The following is an 18,751-nucleotide window of genomic DNA, read 5'->3' as shown; positions in this document are numbered from 1 at the left end:
ATCGCGTTGAATATCGCGTTTTTCACATGGAGTATTACGCCACTTCACGTAAAACAGATAAAACTCAAATATATGCTCCAACGAATGAAAATAAAATGAAAAATATTTCCGCCAAAAAAATAATTTTTTCGTTACTTTTCCTGAGATTTGAGAAAATTACAAAATGAATAGTGCGATAATTTTATACTAATACAATTTCAGAAAATTTGTAAAATATTCCCCAAAAAAAATAATTTCCAAAAACCAGAAAAAAATTTTAAAATAATGGAGTTTCACAACCCGTTTTACGTGAAGTGGCGTCGTAAAACTCGGTGAAAAACGCGATATTCGCGGTGATATGCAGTAGTCGTGAAATATGTTTTTTATATCACTAGGGTGAAGAAACTCCACTGTATTAATATACGCCTATAGATGATTATATGAAAATCTCGGGAAATTTTCTACCATAATTTTTTCAAAACCCCTCCGTATCGATTCTTACCAGCTTTTCAATTTCCTATCTTTTGGCAAGAACTCCGTCAACAGCAATTCCTTCATCGCATCGATTCCGACTTGAACCTCGCGAGCTGCCTTTTTACTGCACATTGCGAGTAAAATTCTCAGTTGTGGTAACGCCAAAACGGGACAGAATTGTGACAGTGTCACCAGCGCTGTCACCCTATCAGAAAGCGTTCCCACTCGAACCGTTTTCCTCAGCCACGACTGTTCGGAATCTTTTCTCATTAGCGATTCGAATCTCGCCAAAGTTGAGTTGTAAATTTCCTCCGCTTCGCTGTGAAGTTCCTCAATATTTACATCAGAAGTTTCTTTACTCTTCAAAGCTCGTTTTTGTACAGCTATATTAAACCATTTGGAACCTATAGAAGAACAAAAAAAACGTCACGCGCCACAAAATTATATCGTAAAATGGAATAAAAAACGTCACGCGCCACAAAATTATATCGTAAAATTGAATAAAACCACGCGTAACAAAAACTAAATTGGATAAAAATTGTCACGCGCCACAAAATAATATCATAAAATCGAGTAAAAAACGTCACGCGCCACAAAATTATATCAGAAAATTGATGAAAAACGTCGCGCGCCACAAAATTATATCATAAAATCGAGTAAAAAACGTCACGCGCCACAAAATTAAGTCCAATCGATTCCTTACCAGCCAACGATTTGATATCCGCCGGTTCGACAGTCTCCTTGTGAACTTCCAATTTGATCTCTTCTTGCTTGGATTCTGAAGAAAGATTCTTTCCGTGCCCCTCAGCAAAGATTCAAATTAGGTCCAAAAATGGCCATTTAAGAATCTTATCCTGCTACCGATGAATTAAAATCTGTATTTTCAGCCCAACAAAAAAATCCGCAGAAATTTATTGAATATTTTTCGTATTCTTCCAAATCGGGATTTTATACATATAAAACCATTAGAGTTTCACGACTATCCGTTTTACTACGTGAAGTGGCGTAATACTCCATGTGAAAAACGCGATATGAAGTGGCGAACTACACCGGAGAAATCACGTAAAAACACATACAAAGTGTTTTACGCGTTATTCACTGCTCATATAAGTTTCAAAAATAAAATATGTGAATATTCCAACCTATCAATATACATAGTTATCAATAAAATATTATTATAATGAAGTTTCTTCACCACCCTAGTGATATGAAAAACATATTTCACGACTACTGCATATCACCGCGAATATCGCGTTTTTCACGTCGAGTTTTACGATGCCACTTCACGTCGTAAAACGGGTGAAACTCCAATATTGTTATAACCTTTATATATAGTTAACATAATCATATAATTACAGTTTCACGACGACCCGTTTTACGTGAAGTGGCGTCGTAAAACTCCGTGAAAAACGCGATATTTGGGCCTTGCAGTAGCCGTAAAATATGTTGTTCGCTAGTATTTTTCATATCACTAGGGTGAAGAAACTCCATTATAATCTACTACTACTATTACTAGGCTGGTGGCTCGCTGCCATTTTCTCTTCACTTCGTCTCGCCTTAGCTTCCTCAGGAGGTAAGTTAGCCAACTGCTGTTTATGTTGTCGACGCTTAGCCGCGCGGATAGCGGGGTTATCTGAAAAATTTAACCCAATGACGACCCAGGTTCAAGCCTCAGCCAATGCATTTCTTTTCAAAATTTTTCATAATTTTATTACGAGTAACATAAAATTCAGCAGCAACTCCCCAGTGGGAAAACGTATATAAAATATTACTTTTAAAAATACTAAAATGATCTAAAACGAAGTGATCAAAGTCTTTGCTAGGAGTCGTAAATTTCAAAGATATGATGTTTTCTTATCTACGCCTGATAGAGCAGCTTCTAATCGCAAAAATACAACTTTCCTTATCAAAATTTTGGTGTGAATTTTTGCCGAAAAAATATTTAATGCTAAACTCTATATGCACATATCTATCTGTGGTCGTTGACAATGATGCAAATATTGACTAAAAATTATGAATTCTCGTATGTGAATTTTTATAAGTTGCAGCTGAGGAGAGCAAACATATATTCCTACTCTAACAGTCTTCTATTACGATTAATTTCGAGAACTCAATAAAAAAGATTTCAATAGAGTTTCATAATCCGTTTTACGTAGAGTGTCGTAAAACTCCATGTGAAAAACGCGATATTCGCGGTGATATGCAGTAGTCGTGAAATATAATTTTCACTATCACTAGGGTGGTGAAACTCCAACAGATTTACAGCTAAGAAACCATCTATTGGTGAAATGTAATAACGTACTCATTGTAAGAGGAAAATATGTACATGGTCAACTGCATGCGTTGGTGATGACAATGTGAAAAATTTGGAAGGAAATTTTGACAATTTCTTGTCGGTTTCTGTTGAGTTTAGTATCGTCAACTAGTTATAGACGCTTACAGAACACAAGGAGAAATTTCCAACACATGTCGTAGTAGTAGATTATTTTCCATTACTCTCCCATTTTTCTTCATCAGAAATTTTGGTAAAGGCTTACAGATGTAGTTGTTAACTATGCATATTTCTATCATGTACATATTTTTTCATTTTTTCATCAAAAATAAACTCCCCATCTGTTGAGGTTAGTTTTAAAGTAATTATAAAAGTACATAATTCCCATTTTTTCATCAGAAATACCCTCCCCCTCTGTTGAGATTAGTTTCAAACTAATTATATAAGTACATAATTCCCATTTTTTCATCAGAAATAACCTCTCCTTCCGTTGAGTTTAGTTTTAAACTAATTATATAAGTACATAATTCCCATTTTTTCATCACAAATAACTCCCCTTCCGTTGAGTTTAGTTTTAAACTAATTATATAAGTACATAATTCCCATTTTTTCATCACAAATAACTCCCCTTCCGTTGAGTTTAGTTTTTAAACTAATTATATAAGTACATAATTCCCATTTTTTCATCAAAAATACCCCCCCCCCCCTCTACTACTCCATCTCCCCTTGCCACCCTTAGCATTCAACTTAGCCGTTTTGAAGGAAGGCTTCTCAGGCCCCTTGGGCTTGCCCTTGAACGAGGTGGAGCTCTGACGTTTACCCCCTACCATTTTAGTCTAGCTATGAGAAGGTGACGGCGTTTATGAGGAAAATGTGAAACATGAATCGCTTCGCTCCGCTAGAAGAATATCTCGCTGCGCCCGAAAATATCTTGAAGTCTCTTCATCGTGGATTATGTTGTACAATTTTATTGAATATATTTATATAACACATTAGAATTTAATATAGTGGAGTTTCTTCACCACCCTAGTGATATGAAAAACACTAGTGAAAAATATATTTCACGACTACTGCATATCACCGCGTTGAATATCGCGTTTTTCACGCCGAGTTTCACGACGCCACTTAACGTAACTGTTTTATATATTATTGATTTTTGGTATGGTAGAGGTCCAATGTATATGCATAGATATTATGTTGATCGATCATTACGAGATAGCTATAGTCTCAAGGCTCCCCTTTTCCATACTTTAGCTAACTCGTTAGTTAGCTCTGTTGTTCCCTATTCCCAGGGGTCGTCGTCTAACCAGGTGAGTGGTGAAGTAGAGAGGGATAATCTTAATCATCCCACTGGGCTCAGCCGATTAAAGTGCTCTCATTTCCGAGTCCAAGTTGTCGGAAAATTGACTTTTCCGATGGGTCGCACTTTAATTTGTGGACTCTCGGAATGGGATTTCCGAGAGTCGGCACTTCAATCGGCTCTGAGCTCAGCCTGTGAATAGTCATAACATGGTGAGGAAACTCCCCCGAGCTCAGCAACCGCAAAACATATAAAACGACAACTCGTGATAGTCATCTCAGATTTTTCAGCTAACTGGGTTTCTTGTGAAATGCAGTAGTAGAAATTGTTTAAAATTGGGTATTCGAAACTGTAACAGCCATGTTTGATAGATTTATAATATAATATTTTTTTCCCGAGCAGCACTCGTTTTCACCAGTATAGGAGTATGGCCGCGAACTCAGCAGCTTATCCGAAATGAGCGGCTAAGCCCAGATATATGCTCTGAATATAATATTTACTTGCTAAATACAATAGATTTATATCATATTGTATAGTAATATAATATCTTTTTAATAGTAATATACCTAGCCGTCTGCGGGCTCAGACATCAGTGATTGAGCCTGAAGCTATACCTCTATACTGGCTATTACTCGCCTCGTCGAAGAAGAAGAATAATAATATAGCTAGCTAGTAATGATACTGCAGAAAAAGTGAATAACACACATATTGATAGCATATGAGTTTTTCAGTTTTAATCTTAAGTTCTCCAATGCAAGATTCAAAGCAGGCCCGATCGAGTACCACACCACGAGAAGCTGAGGAAGGCGTTGTGAATATTATGACCTTTAATACGTGGTTAATACCGGTAGTGACTTTGGGGAAAATTTAGTTATTTTAGTATCAATTGAAATTTAATTTTTTGGGAAAGTTATGGTTGAAATTTCTTGATATTTCTGGTAAATTGTATTATTCATATCTATGAATGATCACATAATCTGGCAAATGAGCATTGACTTCATCGTGTATGACGTGTGAAATGTAAATGCCGATTCACCAGAAGAGTGGTTGTAATAAATCTACATATATATAATAAATATACATATGCTCATAAAGTTAATAATAAATGGTAGAAATACATCTATAAAGAAAATATAATCACGTTATATTTATTACCATATTAAATATTATGTTATTGTTAATATTTATTATTTTATTTTTGCGTAGCTGTAATGGAGTTTCTTCACCCTAGTGATATGAAAAACAGTAGGGAAAAACATATGTTTTTAAATCGCCACTTCATATCGCGTTTTTCACATGGAGTATCACACCACTTCACGTGAAACTTCGCGTCGTGGAACTTTTATACCACTGGGAGGAAATGCATTATATTTGATTTATATTTCATTCGATGATTTTATGGTAACAGGTTCGAGCGAGATTTCCGGGGTGTCTGGATTCGCGAATTCCGGAGAGAGCTCTTCGGGTTTGTCAGCACATAGAAAAGCAAGCGGCTGCATTTGATTTGGATGTAATAATAGATTGGCGAAGGGTAGTTCTATTTTAGTATTAATATTGGTATGAAATTACATTATTTCGTTATGACGTATTGCGAAGCGAGCAACAACAGGCACTTTCGTGTAGTGTGTGCGTGCAGAATTATACGGGGCTTGGGAGGCCAGCAGATGGATCAAACGACTGTTGGCGCGAAATCTCGATTTTAGAGCGGCTCGAAGAGATATATATGCAGGAAAACATTGTTGATGGAAAAATGTCCAACCCGGGGATCGAACCGGGCTGGACATATGTGAAATCCATTGATTGAATCAACGCGGACTGGGCGGGCTCCGCCTCATCGTTACGAAGACCTCGTGCCAATATTGATAATCATGCAGTGAAGTTTCTTCACCCTAGTGATATGAAAAACACTAGTGAAAAACATGTTTCACGACTACTGCATATCACCGCGTTGAATATCGCGTTTTTCGCCGAGTTTTACGACGCCACTTCACGTAAAACGGGTCGTGAAACTGCAGCACGATATTAATATATTATCACCAATAATTGGAAAAATAATGTTTTTCGGAGTGATCGTAATAGAAAGATCGTCGTTCACTGTCGTTTTTGGTTGTGAAATTCTCATCATTCTGTCAAATATGTACGCTGAGCTCCCGTATGAATTTTCTTGTGTGTTTCGGAGAAGTGTGGGGGAAAATTATGCACATGTGAGAATTTTGGTAAATTCTGTTCATTGGTTTCTGTTAACTCCTATCCGGACTCCCTATATGAGTGGGGAAATTGCTGAGATCAGCTGAGGAAAGTGATAACGTAAACTCCTCCTCCAACACTGGTGTCGGATTCAGGTAGCAACATTGCAGGAAGCGTGGACAGGTCGCCAGTCCGCAGTAGCTAGTATGATCAATACTCTATTTTGCGGAAGATTTTTTGCGAGGGGGGAGCTCATAAGATATGTGCAAAATCGTGAGTGGGGATCTGCGGATGTTGTTGGTGTTACGACGAAGTTGTGATTAATTGTCTTCCGACGTGTACAGTTCTTCCGCGCGAACCCGCTTTATGTGAAGTGAAAAACGCGATATTCGCGGTGATATATGTTTTCCACTAGTGTTTTTCATATCACTAGGGTGAAGAAACTGCACTGAAATGGTCGCTCGATGATTGCGGAGTTTTATGACTTTGCAACTCGGGTCAGGTTTTATTCTCCTAATTTCTATAGTTTATTATTATGACGTATACCGTTCATACGCTGTGAGGTCATTAGAATGCAGTTTCTTCACCCTAGTGATGTGAAAAACATATTTCACGACTGCTGCATATCGTTTTTCACAGAGTATTACGCCACTTGAAGAAAAACGGATGAAACTCTCATGATCCGATGGACTTGTTGCGATTTGTGAAAAGTGAAAGCTCAATATGGAAATTTGCAATGATCGTGCAGCTGGGTGTGTTTTTGGAATCCAATCCGCGCTGTTAAAAAATAGCTAATATTAGGGAGGTATTTTTTAAAGGTGTTTTGTGTTCCGTTGGGAATTGGTACATCGTATATATATAAGAAAAAATTAACTTGAAACTCTCATTTTTGAAGAAGTTACGCTTGCACACCTGTTCCACCTCCTCTCGAGAAGACGTTGACTTGGTAGCGCGATGGAGTTATTCTCAGGTACTCAGTTGAAATATGCAACGAAGGCGTTTGGGACGTACTTGTGCGAGTGTTCTGCACCGACGAAGTTCTTAGATTCGGGATTAGTTATTATGTCTAGATGGCCGATACTTCTGGAGAAGTAGGGCTTTGATGGGGTTGTAGTAGTCGAGTATGTTAGGGTATTGGTTTCGTATCCCCTAGGATTCCGGTTCGATCCTCGGTGGGGTCATTTTGTATTTCAGATTTTCTCGATTCTCTGTTGCTACTGGAGAGGATGCTTTGGCTTCTAAGGGGGCCCTTGGGGTTGTTCTTGACCGCGGAAAAGATGTAATACCTCCTTGGTCGTGATCGAGGAAGCAACTCAGTTTATTCCACTTGTTGTTGGAATGTAATTCATTATTATTTCGAACGGACTTTTCTTCTGCCTTCAAACACACTGAGTGTATCAAGCACTAAAATCCCAGGCTTCCATCCGCGACTTAGCGTAACAATGGGGAAAAGAGCTCGAGTCGCGAATCGATCTGTCAGGGAGGAAACGTTCTTACCAGGCAAGCGTACTTATTATCATATATTCAACCCTACACTCGTGTTGAGATCCACCTGTCCATCTTCCTGGGAAAGAGGGAGACGGGGTCAAAGGTATCCCAACCGTCCCTCTCCCCTCACCTGGGCCTGATTGATGATAAACATCAATACGGTGCTCTCCCGAATTTTCATCTATATTGGTTCATTAAGCTTAATATAGGGTATAGTGTATTGGTATTCGAGTAGAATGGACGTCGTAGTGTTATTATTCGATAGTAATTAAAAATTTGATTTTCGTGTGTTACTGACTTTTACATGTGAGTGCGTATCGAGTTTCTATCCTCGTTCGGATGGGTCAGTGTGAAAATATATGCAAATGGTCAACATCATGTGTTGGTGATGACAATATGAAAATTCTGAGAGGAAATTTCGGCGGAATCGTTGTAAACCTCTGTAATTAGTGAGGAAGTTCCTCAGGAGCTCAGCTGAGGAGAGCGAGCATATTATTCCAGTACTGTGATGGGTGAACGATTTTGGTTATTTTTATATGTAGGTGGTCATTGTGGTAACCACACATCTCGATGCTGGTCATGATCCTGATGTCAAGTTAGCTCAATTGGTAATGGATTGTGAAACGACGATTATGGGTGAAATTGTCCCGAATTCGGAATTTTTCTCTCAGAAAGTTGTCGTCGATGTTGTGGCCTTCCTCGAGAAGGAGTGCTCATCGAGGGGACTTCATGTGGCTGCAGCAGCTATGACTGGCGATTGGAACATTGATGGCACTGGCAGAGATCATGGGGCGCGCGCTAAAGTAGTAGAACAAATGTAAATTAGCAAAATTGTGGTTCAACTACTGTACACCATTCCATTCCGCCAATAGTGAGTTCATAACGTTAAACAAGATTTGTGGTTGAAGAGATTTGTAACACCGCATCAGCGTATAAACTATCTCGGCCCTTGGAATAGTTGAGATGAGTGCGGGAGAAGGGTCTAGTATGGACTTTACTTTTTTATAAGGACAGAGCTTTCGAAATGCATCATAGTAGTAGTAGTAGTAGTAGTAGTAGTAGTAGTAGTAGTAGTAGTAGTAGTAGTAGTACATGGTCAGGCCTTGTCGTCCACCTCCCGTACAGTATGCACTACTTCAAGATCGTCTGATGAGGAGGAAGAAGAAAGCAGTCCCGTCGCCGTGAACCAGAACTCGGGCGTCTACGGAAGAGTCCAGAGTTTCCTGGCTAAGTCGGGCTTCCAGGATGTGTGGCAAATGCACGCTGAAAAGGAAAGTCTTCCTCGTGCGCCGAGTTATGAAGGCGACTGGGGAGAACTCAGTGAAGAAAGCCTGGTGAAGTATGGAGTTACGAGTGACCAGGTTGGTGGAATTTCGTGGCGCGTGACGGAATAATGTCTGGTTAGGACGTCCCATCGTGTCCGAAGCGATTGGATTATCTATGGGTTAAAAGTGGCGCTGAAGGTAGGCGTGATATGTCGAAGTTATGGTATGGAGTTGTATGTGAGTGTTTAGATGCAACATCCGAAAGTCGTCCGCCAGCTGAGAGCAGTCTCAGCTCTATCAGTGCTAGCAGTAGCCGGTCGAGATCTCAAGAGGTCCTCAAATTGGCTCATCATTCGGTCATTCGATCTCGCTCGAGCTGATTAGGGGGGGGGTCAATTTATTTTTCTGAATGCAGAGGTGTCCATGTGAGCGGTGATTTGTATGTACTACAGGTTATGATGGTGACGATCGCGCCCGCCCAGTTGTGGCGAGCAGATGTACCTCTGAGAAGTGCATGTGCTAAGGCTATGCTCAGCGGTGATAAGAGGGAAGAACGAGGGTTGAGGAGGCAGATCAATAGTCACAACACGTAAGATGTTCGTCTCTCTTTCATGAGGTCGTGGGTTCGATCCCGGCTGTTTTCATTTTAGCAACCGCACATCTGATCACGCCTCTCTAGTGGGTCGTATCCGCCTTTCGAGAATGGCAGACCCGGTGTCCCCTGCAAGTAATCAACAAGCCAAAGATGACCTCAAGTTGACCGCGCGAGAAGCCGGAAGTTCTCAGTTGGCCGACGTTGACAGTAGCGAGATTGTTGTTAATGTGGGCAATTAGAAGATTATAATTCATTTGTATATTTCATTGCGCCACGAATTTCACGGCATATGTACTGTCAGCTTTTTGTAGAAATGTTGAAAATTAGCAAAATTATGGGAAAATTATCGCTACGCCCGACGAGATGGCGCTGTTTTGTTCAATCAGATGTGTAATTGATTCACCTTATAGTTATTGAAATACTATCACAATCCTGTCTATAACTGTATTACCTCCAACGTCCTGTCTATTGTTGAGTGCTCAATGTGGTTGGGAGTCTCAAAGTATTGATCAATTTCGGCTGCATACACAGCAAGGCCTTCTCCGGATTGTCGAACCTAGAGAGTTGAAAGAGTTGTAGAAAACTAACTACAGAAGGCTAGCTCGAACGGGACAGATCGCTATGAACCGGTATATACAAGACCAAGCTTGTGAATGGTTGGCTAGAGTGCAGCGCACGATTGCCACTAACACATCGAAGCACTGACTGTTTTTGATCTGGAAGTATGAAGACAACGCGCCGGAGGTATGGACGCTCGTTGAGCGTTCACAACTGCCACTGTTGAGCTGTACATTGTTCTCCAATTCTCGCAACCCGGATGACTCTTCTGTTATTCCCCCTTTGAAAATGCCGCAGTTACACGAGAGACTAAGTCTGCTGAACCTCCCTGAGTTGTAGCCAAGTACAAACGGCGCGAACAGAAGATCCATAATTTCGACTGAGATTATGGCATTTTTAAGTTGAGAGTTTTCACTGAAAAATACGATTCACCGCTAAGGAGTGATAGTATAACTGCTCTACAATAGGAAGATGATTCGATGCAATGACACAGGGGGTCCCTCTGTGGACCTTCCTGGGAGTTCAGGACCATAGACTATGTCCTGTTGGAACCGAGTATGAAGCTGATTAAATCAGCCTGATTTCTTTTGCAGTCGTTTTTTGTTCACTTGGAAGTTTCGAGTTTAAGAAAAAAACGATTATAGTTTCGAGTTAAAACTATAATCGATATTTTCCTTATGGGCACTTCAATAATTAGAGTTTAATTCTCGGCGCCGACGTATGGCATAGCTGCCCCATCAGGCAGCATATATTGGGGTGGCATAGCTGCCCCATCAGACGGCATAAATTGGGGTGGCATAGCTGCCCCGGCCATAAATTTGATCTGTGTGGGGAGTAACAGAATAGGCCGCCGCCCAGCCTGCGGCAGGTCTATCAAATACTTCTAAGGCGGCTTGTATGAACTTTCCTCATTAGCCTCGTGATTCCATTTCCGCGACTTTACCATGAAAAAACTAAAGATGAACTTCCCATCGACAGAACCGGTTATAATCTGGCTTATCATAACCGCAGGAATTGTGGCCTTTTGGTTCTCAGCCAGGCCACGAAGATTGGAGTAGAGTAACTTGATATGAAATCGTACGAGTATAAAACAGACATATCTGAACGATGAAGTAGAGATAAACATGAACAGTAGTGAGTTGAGCACTTCAACATCTATGAGACATGGTTCACTGGACGTGAATAAATAATAGAAGAATAATCAACCTAATATATGGTTGTAGTAGTAACTATGAGAAACAATGAATTAGAGAATGTTTCAGAACTTGACAGGACCGGCGTGCCACAACTCCCAATGGTTCTCCCACGTCTTCTTGAACTTCCAGAATCCAACAAAGGCATTAAAGTTGACGTTGGATGCGAACTCCCATTGGTTTGCGATATGTTCAACAGTGTTGCCCTTGATGTCGAGAGACACACCAGCTCCGGCAACTTTGAGGGAAACGCTCGTACCGATCATCCCGTACGCAGATATCTCATTATGAGGCTTAGCCGTGCAGTTAACTTTCGCCTCAATGGTCCAGTTGATGACACTACCCACCGTGGGTAGATTCACATTGAACGATACAGATACACCGGCTTCTCCATGGAAGGTTCGGTTATCGGGCTGAAGTAGAGACTTCCCACCAGCTTTGCCGTAAATACAGACGTTGATCGACAGGCTCACACCTTCGCCGAACTGGAAGACAACAGCACAGCCACCAGCCTCGAACTCGAGATCGAGTACGGCGGCGTCACTGGTCTTCTTGAGACTCACGGACAAGCTCAAATGGGCGGTGATATCAGGATTCAGGACGTCCTTGTAAGTCATTCCTGCTTTGACTGTGATGGACTTGTCGAGAGAGGCATCCACTGAAGCGAACAAGCAATACTTTTTCGTAGCATCAGCAGACTTGCCGCTACTGCATCCCTGGGGGAACTCGAAATTGAGAACTTGCACCAGTTGGCGATGAGCCAAAGCGTGGAAATACAAATCGGCGGCAGAATTCTCCTCAATAGTGAAGTATTTAATGCCCTTAGACATGCCATTTTGACGAAGCGAACGACGCTCACTCATCCAATCCACGAGATCGTTTTCTTCAACGAAAACGCGGGATCTTTCAGGAAGCAGGTCGGGGGCGATATGATCAGTCAAGACCGGAGGACCACTGTTCCCAGCACCTCCACCGAGGTGCCTTCGAGAATCAATACGATAGGTATTGTACATGGCTTCTGTTGCCGAGTCCACGTTGAGGTCCTCGTCAAGACCCTCGAAGCGATCAAAGGCGGTTTCTTGGAAGATCTTGTTGCCAACATAAGTGTTGATAGCCAGCAACTTCACAGGCTGGTGGATATTCTCATCCACGAAGAGAACCCAAGTGTCAGGCATAAGACCAGTTTGATAGAGAGCCGTGTAGTTAGTGCCGGCCTCAGGGTCGACACCTTCAGGCCCCTTCTTAGACCATCTACTCATCTTAGCACCGTGGATGTCAGCGGTTCCCTCGTGGATCCAACCCTGCTCCTCGAGATCTGCAGTGTCCATACTAAGCAGGCGTTGAACGTAGCTGCTAGTTGGTGTATCGACAAGAACGACCGACTGGTGGTCGTACAGTTGCTCAACACGCGTGGACTCGAGGGCTTCCACTGTCATGATGAATTGGTAAGGGTAGTTAGGCAACGCCTTGATCGACACCTGGCCGTCCTTAGTGATGATGATATCCTCTCTGGTGGTCACAAAACCATCTTCCATTCCTGGGAGGGTGAGCCCGAAAGTCCCCATAGATTGGGAAACACCGCAAGGCGCCGGATTCCCATGAGCGTCTTTGAGGTCCTTGTTGCAGAAGTCCTTCGTGGTGACATGTACGCGCACGTTGTTCAACGGGCTGGGAGCGGCATATACGCCAAGTAAAGATACAATAAAGCCAGCAAGAAACATTGATAACGAGGTTGATAGAGAAACTTCAGTGGAATCATAAGTGTTACTACAAAACCAACGCTACACCATTTTCTGCGATGAAATGACATTGATCATCGTGCGGGACTCGTGTGAGCTGATAAAGACCCACGAAGGCTATTTAACAGAAATATGATATCATATGGAATCCATATTACGGATACTAAATACATTATCTTAACATTAGTTCTTAATATCTTGACACCGGTTCTACTCTATATTGTTACAGGGCCGGCCTCGTACAGCGCCCAGTGATAGTCCCAATGCTTTTTGAGTTTCCGCACACCCGCCCAAGCGTGGAAATCAACGCCAGACACGAAGTGCCACTTGTTGTACGCATGATCAAGAGTGTTGGCCGTAATGTCGAGGCTCACAGCGGCGTACGCGACCTTAGCACTTGCAGAAATGCCGATAACGCCGTATGCCGTAATGTCATTCTTGGGGGCGGCAGTGCAGTTAACCTTGGCGTTAACATCCCAGTCGATGAGGTCACCAACGTACGGCAAGTGGACCATGAAGTTGACGGTGATTGCAACCTCGCCCTCGATCGCACCATCTGGTCTCTTCTTAGCCGGGTCCTTGCTGGTCATGCATACAGATATTTTCAGATGGGTTCCATCGGGTTGACCATACTGGAACACGACCGCGCATCCGCCAGCATCGATGGTAAGGCTCAGCATACTATCCTCGTTCTTTTTCAAGGTCACTCCAATGGACAGATGAGCGACTTTACTGGCATCATGAATATCGATGAAGCTCATACCGGCCTTGAGAGTTACAGAAGGATCGAGGGAAGCGTCTAGAGAGACGAAAATACAGTATTTCTGTTCCTGCTTCCCACCAGCTGCGACACAACCGTTGGGGTACTCGAACTTGACGATCTCGGCAAGAGTGCGGTGAGCATGGAAATACTTGTCAGCAGCCGAGCCCTTCTCGATCGTGAAGTAGCTGATTCCCTTGAACCCTTCAGAAGACCTCAGTTTACGTTTGCTCATCCAGTCCATATCACGATCGTCCCAGAAGAACTGGCGGGTCTTTTCGGAAACGAACGGAGCATCGATCATATCACCATCCACATAAGGGGCATCAAGCTCGTTGCCACTGGTGAGCCGACGACCACCGTCAATCTGATAGTTGCTGTAAAGAGCATTCACGGCCTCAGCAACTGTGATACCATCCTCCAGAGATTCCACCTTATCGAAAGTGGATTCTTGGAATACCCTGTCGTTCAACAAGGTGTTGACGGTAAGAAGCTTTTTGGGTTTCTCGTTGTTCTCGTCAGTGTAGAGAATCCAAGCATCAGGCGCGAGACCAGTCTGGTAAATCGCGGTATAGTTGGCACCGGTGTTGGGATCGACTCCTTGAGGGCCGTATAGTATCCACTTATTCATAGAAGCATCGTCGGACTCTTGCAGGACCCAACCGTCATCGGCCAGAGTTTTCCCGAAGGCGGCACTTTGCTCGAGGGCGGCATCAGCGGGCGCTTCCACAGATACAACAAACGACTGGTGATTGTACAGTTTTTCAACCCCCTTGTAGTTGGGGGAGTCGATTGACATGACAAAAGTATACGGAATAGCAGGAGATGCTCGCACCGACACTTGGCCGTCCCTGGCGATGATCACATCCTCCTTGGTCGTTTGAAAACCATCTTCCATACCAGGCAAGGTGAGGCCGAACGTATCTCCGCTTTTCGAGGTACCACACGGCGCTGGGTTGCCATAGGCATCAACCAGCCCAAGGTTGCAGTACTTTTTGGTAGTAACGTGCATACGCACATTCCCCGCACCCAAGACGTAGTGAACGCCTATGAGGGGGAACAGCAGGCAGAAGATTTTCGAGCACATGGCGATAGAAAAGGTAAGAGGGACGAATAAACTGACATGTTACGATCTATGAGCGAGTTCTACGATCTAAGATGGACCCCAGTCGGTTATAGGTGGTCCGCAGAGGAGAGGTACAAGGTTGACAACTATCTTCCGCACCTTTCAGCATGCCGCACGCATGCACAACTACAAACTTCACGTGGAAGAGTGTGAGATCCCCGCGTCACCTCATTTGACTGACTTCTGAGCCTCGAATCCGGCTAAGAAGAGCTGGGGAGATCCCAATGAGCAAATGTGGTCTGTAGAAGCTTCCTGATGTGCAATGCCGGTCTCGCAATGGGACGGGAGGATCTTGGATTGGACGTCGGAGCGTTCAAGAACGCAAGCGCACTCGTTAACGACTCTTTAACGAATGCGCCTGCGTTACTTAGGACATAGTCTCGTTTTCAACGAGTCTACCAGTAACAGTGTGGGGAAACATGCACATGGCCAATTTTCATGTTCAGTGTTCTTCACAGTATGGAGCTTACACACAGAATCCGCGACTCTGTGTGTCACTAGTAGGTAAAGCCAGTTTTTGTTACTAAAAACCTCGTCACTTGGTGCCACTTCCCGCGAGGACGGCCCGACATTCACTCTTATTGCAAGAGGTAGGCAGGCTACGAGTGATGTTGTTATGATTAGATGTTGTGACTCACTCGGGAATGCCCACTATGAACACAAGACGATGAGGACTGCTAGTACGGTATCAGTCGAGACGGGACTGATGAATACGGTAGCAGTGTGCACAGAACTAGAATACACATGCGTACGCCAGTGGCGTAACGCCACAGCTAATATCGATCAGACACTTATATGTGCGTCGCTCCGCTGGACTCCACTACATTCCCCCTCCCTTGGGAGAGAGCTCCTACCGCGTTTGGAGCCATGGTAGTCCGAACGAGCATGGGCAAGAGTGTCGGGAAGAGGGTCGTCAGTCTGGAAGAGCTTGATATCCCGGCTATGAGTAGAAGCCTCGTGTCCAGTGACGTCAGCCTTGGTTATGAACACATTGGGACTCAATTGGCGAATGACGATAGCGGTATACCAGCGAAAGTCGAGTTTGGGGACTTGAGTAGGGCAACGTACTAATACTCGGGTCCCGGCGGGAATCGTCTTATCCGGTAGAGGATCGACAACACAGGACTCGACGTAGGAAAATCCACGACGACACTGTCGAGGTACATGCATACCCATAGAAGCAGGGAAGGTGTAGACCGTAGAGTGGGGACTGACGCCTCGGCGTTTAGTAACATTCCATGAGTAGACCGCATGCTGAATGAGGTCGCAGAAAGTAGTGTAGGACATGCCCTTGCCGGTGTGATGGGTACGGAGGTATTCATTAAGATACCGGTGTACTCGTTCAATGCGTCCATTAGATGGTGAAGAACCACGCGGGGTGAACAAATGAATTGCGTCCCACGATCGAACCAAATCGCCCATGGCAAGACTAGAGTATTGGGTACCATTGTCGGTATGGAGCATAAGGGGCAGGACGTGAAAGGTGTGGACAATAGATGTGAGCAGTGTACAAACGTCCTGGGAAGTGGGAGAATGTTGAGTGGGTCGAACCATCAGAAAGTTGGAGTAGCTGTCGATGGCGGAGATGAGATAGAAGCGAGTCGGCCCATCGACTGACCTGAGATAAGGACCTGCAATGTCACTGTGCAAGCGAACGAATGGGAATGGAGCTCGGGGGATAGAACTGCTTGGGAAGAGGGATTGACGGTCCCCTGGAAAGGACTTCCCACGGGTACAGGTGTCACAGGAGAAGTGGTTGATGGCGGTGGCTAAACCCGGAGCATCAATGTACTCCTGTAGCTGGTCCAAGAGAGCGGCATGACCTTCATGGTCATGAACCTTGGCTAGAAATTCCCCGAGTCGATCAGGCGGGAGTTTGACCTTCCCGTCAGAGATCGGAAATTGCTGGAGCCACTGACGGAGGCTGACTTCCTGCTCGAAGGAGCACGAACTCGGAGCTTGGATGGCAGTCACATCTACACAAGGGGTAGGATCAGTGCCAGAATATTCCTTGACGAGTCCTAGCAATTCGCGAGAGAGAGTTTGCGGGAGTCGAGAGGGCCCATCCGCGATGTTTGCGGAAGTAGGAACATGTTCAACCGTGAAGGCAATGTGATAGTTTGTGCATACATCGTGGATGAGCTGGATACGGCTCTCGATGGCATTCCGGAAAAGGCCATGGATCTTCGTCCAATGGCGACTCGTCGATCGACTGAGCCATGCCACCACGGACATATTGTCAGTACGAATCGTCAAGGAACAGCGGGCCATACAAAATGCCTGCATGTAATCGATTACAATCCCGAGTCCTCGTAGGACAGCCTCGACTTCGAGAATGTTGATATGACGCTTACAGTCTCGGTCTCGAAGCCAGGCACGGTCCTCACACAGGACGTCGCCCACGCATAGGACCGCAGCGCAGCCGATGGCGCTGGCATCCGTAAAGAGCACCCAGGGGTCTGAGGCAGTAACCGGCCATACTCCACCAACTGGATCACCATAGGTACGGATGTACTGTAGAACGTGAGAGTAAGCCGTACTAATGTTGGTCGGGATTGAATAGTCATAATGGCGAGTTGCAGCTGGGGCGGCCAAGGCAAGAATTCGGGTGAGCAGGGCACAGGTCAAACGTAACCAGCCACAAACGGGATAGTGTGCGGTGAGTTTACCAAGCAAAGAGGCTAGGGCTTTGCGGGTGGTAGGTAGTGTTGTTAGATCTATGGGTTTTTTCCGAGTCCAACGGCCTACCGGGGTGATGGTAACTCCTAGTACACTACTGCCGGCCAGCGTTTGTGGTGGTTTCGTACTTAGATCGTCCTGGGCCAGAGCTTTTTCTACGACAGCAAGATCACTCCGGTGGACGGCCACGTCATCGACATACTTTTTCACTGGAAAGTTAGTCGTAGTGGCATCCAAACAGTGTGTCATAGCCCGGTCCAGGGCTTTGCCTGCAATGTGAAGACCAAATCCGACCCTCGACAGCCTAAAAGTGTTCGGTTCAGGCCAGTCAGGGAATATGATGCCTTGCCAGTATTGTTGAGATTCTGCCACACGTAGCTTAAGATATGCTGTGGTCACATCGATTATGAACCAATCGTGTGGATCACATACACGCCACGAGCGTAGCTCGCCAAGGCAGGTGGTCGGTGGACCTTTTGAATGAGGGCAACTTGCAAGGAGATCGTTTAACCAGACATAATTTAAGACTGGACGTACTTTCGTGTGCTTGTCCATGCTTACATGAGGAAAGCATGTAAGAATGCCCTTCAGTTTAGAGCGATCAGTAGGGATCAAAAAGTTATTACGGACCCATGATTGCAACTGGTCATTATATATTTGTCGTTGTAAGTCGCTAAGCCTGCCCAAACTGTCTGGGAAGTACGGAGGTTTGGTTATGGGGAAAATCGGTTCCGTGCCAGATAACCATTTCCACTCGACTTCCCAACAGTGCAATGACTGGGGGGCATTTGATCGACGACGTAGAGTGAAATCAGGTTCCACAATGACGACATCAGCGGGCTGGCACCACAAAGTGGCCTCTAGACCAGACAATGATGCACTAGATTGTGGAGAAATGGTCCAGGGAGGGAATTTTCCGGGACGCACCGATAATGATGCATCAATTGCGGAGAGCCAGTCCATCCCAAGCATAACGTGAACATCCGATATTGATATATTATCACCAATATTTGGGAAAATAATATTTTTCGGAGTGATCATAATAGAAAGATCGTCGTTAACTGTCGTTTTTGGTTGTGAAATTCTCATTATTTTTGTCAAATATGTACATTTACTTCAAAGGGACGCAAGAGTGC

The 18,751-nt window shown here is 44.1% G+C and overlaps 5 protein-coding genes across 5 annotated transcripts in view; 1 reads left to right on the top strand and 4 right to left on the bottom strand.

Annotated features, from left to right (window-relative positions):
• The window catches only part of Pmar_PMAR003903 (Ribosome biogenesis protein MAK21, putative), a gene marked incomplete at its 5' end in the record, with an annotated part of 10,597 nt that extends 7,042 nt beyond the window's left edge, over window positions 1-3,555 (bottom strand). The window contains 4 exons of the mRNA XM_002765819.1: window positions 482-857; window positions 1,157-1,231; window positions 1,967-2,086; window positions 3,441-3,555. Of these exons, the coding sequence (XP_002765865.1) occupies window positions 482-857; window positions 1,157-1,231; window positions 1,967-2,086; window positions 3,441-3,555 (686 nt within the window). The remainder of the gene's footprint in view (window positions 1-481; window positions 858-1,156; window positions 1,232-1,966; window positions 2,087-3,440) is intronic.
• Window positions 3,556-4,776: 1,221 nt separating this feature from the next.
• Pmar_PMAR003902 (hypothetical protein) lies at window positions 4,777-9,799 on the top strand (the record flags this gene model as incomplete). Its single annotated transcript, XM_002765818.1, has 12 exons — window positions 4,777-4,872; window positions 5,434-5,535; window positions 6,368-6,485; window positions 7,183-7,303; window positions 7,407-7,491; window positions 8,243-8,308; window positions 8,372-8,503; window positions 8,801-9,061; window positions 9,106-9,163; window positions 9,215-9,297; window positions 9,418-9,554; window positions 9,616-9,799. 12 exons carry the CDS (start codon window positions 4,777-4,779, stop codon window positions 9,797-9,799), a joined length of 1,443 nt encoding a protein of 480 aa, XP_002765864.1.
• Window positions 9,800-11,086: 1,287 nt separating this feature from the next.
• Window positions 11,087-13,061, bottom strand: Pmar_PMAR003901 (hypothetical protein). The gene has a single exon (XM_002765817.1). The coding sequence runs from the start codon at window positions 13,030-13,032 to the stop codon at window positions 11,377-11,379; it is 1,656 nt and encodes a 551-aa protein (XP_002765863.1). The 5' UTR covers window positions 13,033-13,061; the 3' UTR covers window positions 11,087-11,376.
• A 68-nt stretch (window positions 13,062-13,129) lies between these two features.
• Window positions 13,130-14,930, bottom strand: Pmar_PMAR003900 (hypothetical protein). Its single transcript, XM_002765816.1, has one exon. The coding sequence runs from the start codon at window positions 14,895-14,897 to the stop codon at window positions 13,266-13,268; it is 1,632 nt and encodes a 543-aa protein (XP_002765862.1). The 5' UTR covers window positions 14,898-14,930; the 3' UTR covers window positions 13,130-13,265.
• Window positions 14,931-15,719: 789 nt separating this feature from the next.
• On the bottom strand, window positions 15,720-16,400 carry Pmar_PMAR003899 (hypothetical protein; the record flags this gene model as incomplete). The annotated part of the gene is made up of 1 exon (XM_002765815.1): window positions 15,720-16,400. The coding sequence occupies one exon, from the start codon at window positions 16,398-16,400 to the stop codon at window positions 15,720-15,722; it is 681 nt and encodes a 226-aa protein (XP_002765861.1).
• Window positions 16,401-18,751: the final 2,351 nt, after the last annotated feature.

Source organism: Perkinsus marinus (assembly GCF_000006405.1).
Source record: "Perkinsus marinus ATCC 50983 genomic scaffold scf_1104296974566, whole genome shotgun sequence".
Classification (NCBI taxonomy): Eukaryota; Perkinsozoa; order Perkinsida; family Perkinsidae; genus Perkinsus; species Perkinsus marinus.
The sequence above is the reverse complement of the archived record's forward strand: the minus strand, read 5'-3'. Positions and strand labels throughout refer to the sequence as shown.

Coding starts and splice junctions, on each gene's coding strand:
- Pmar_PMAR003900 (XM_002765816.1), bottom strand. CDS start 14,897: ATGTGCTCGAAAATCTTCTGCCTGCTGTTCCCCCTCATAGGCGTTCAC.
- Pmar_PMAR003901 (XM_002765817.1), bottom strand. CDS start 13,032: ATGTTTCTTGCTGGCTTTATTGTATCTTTACTTGGCGTATATGCCGCT.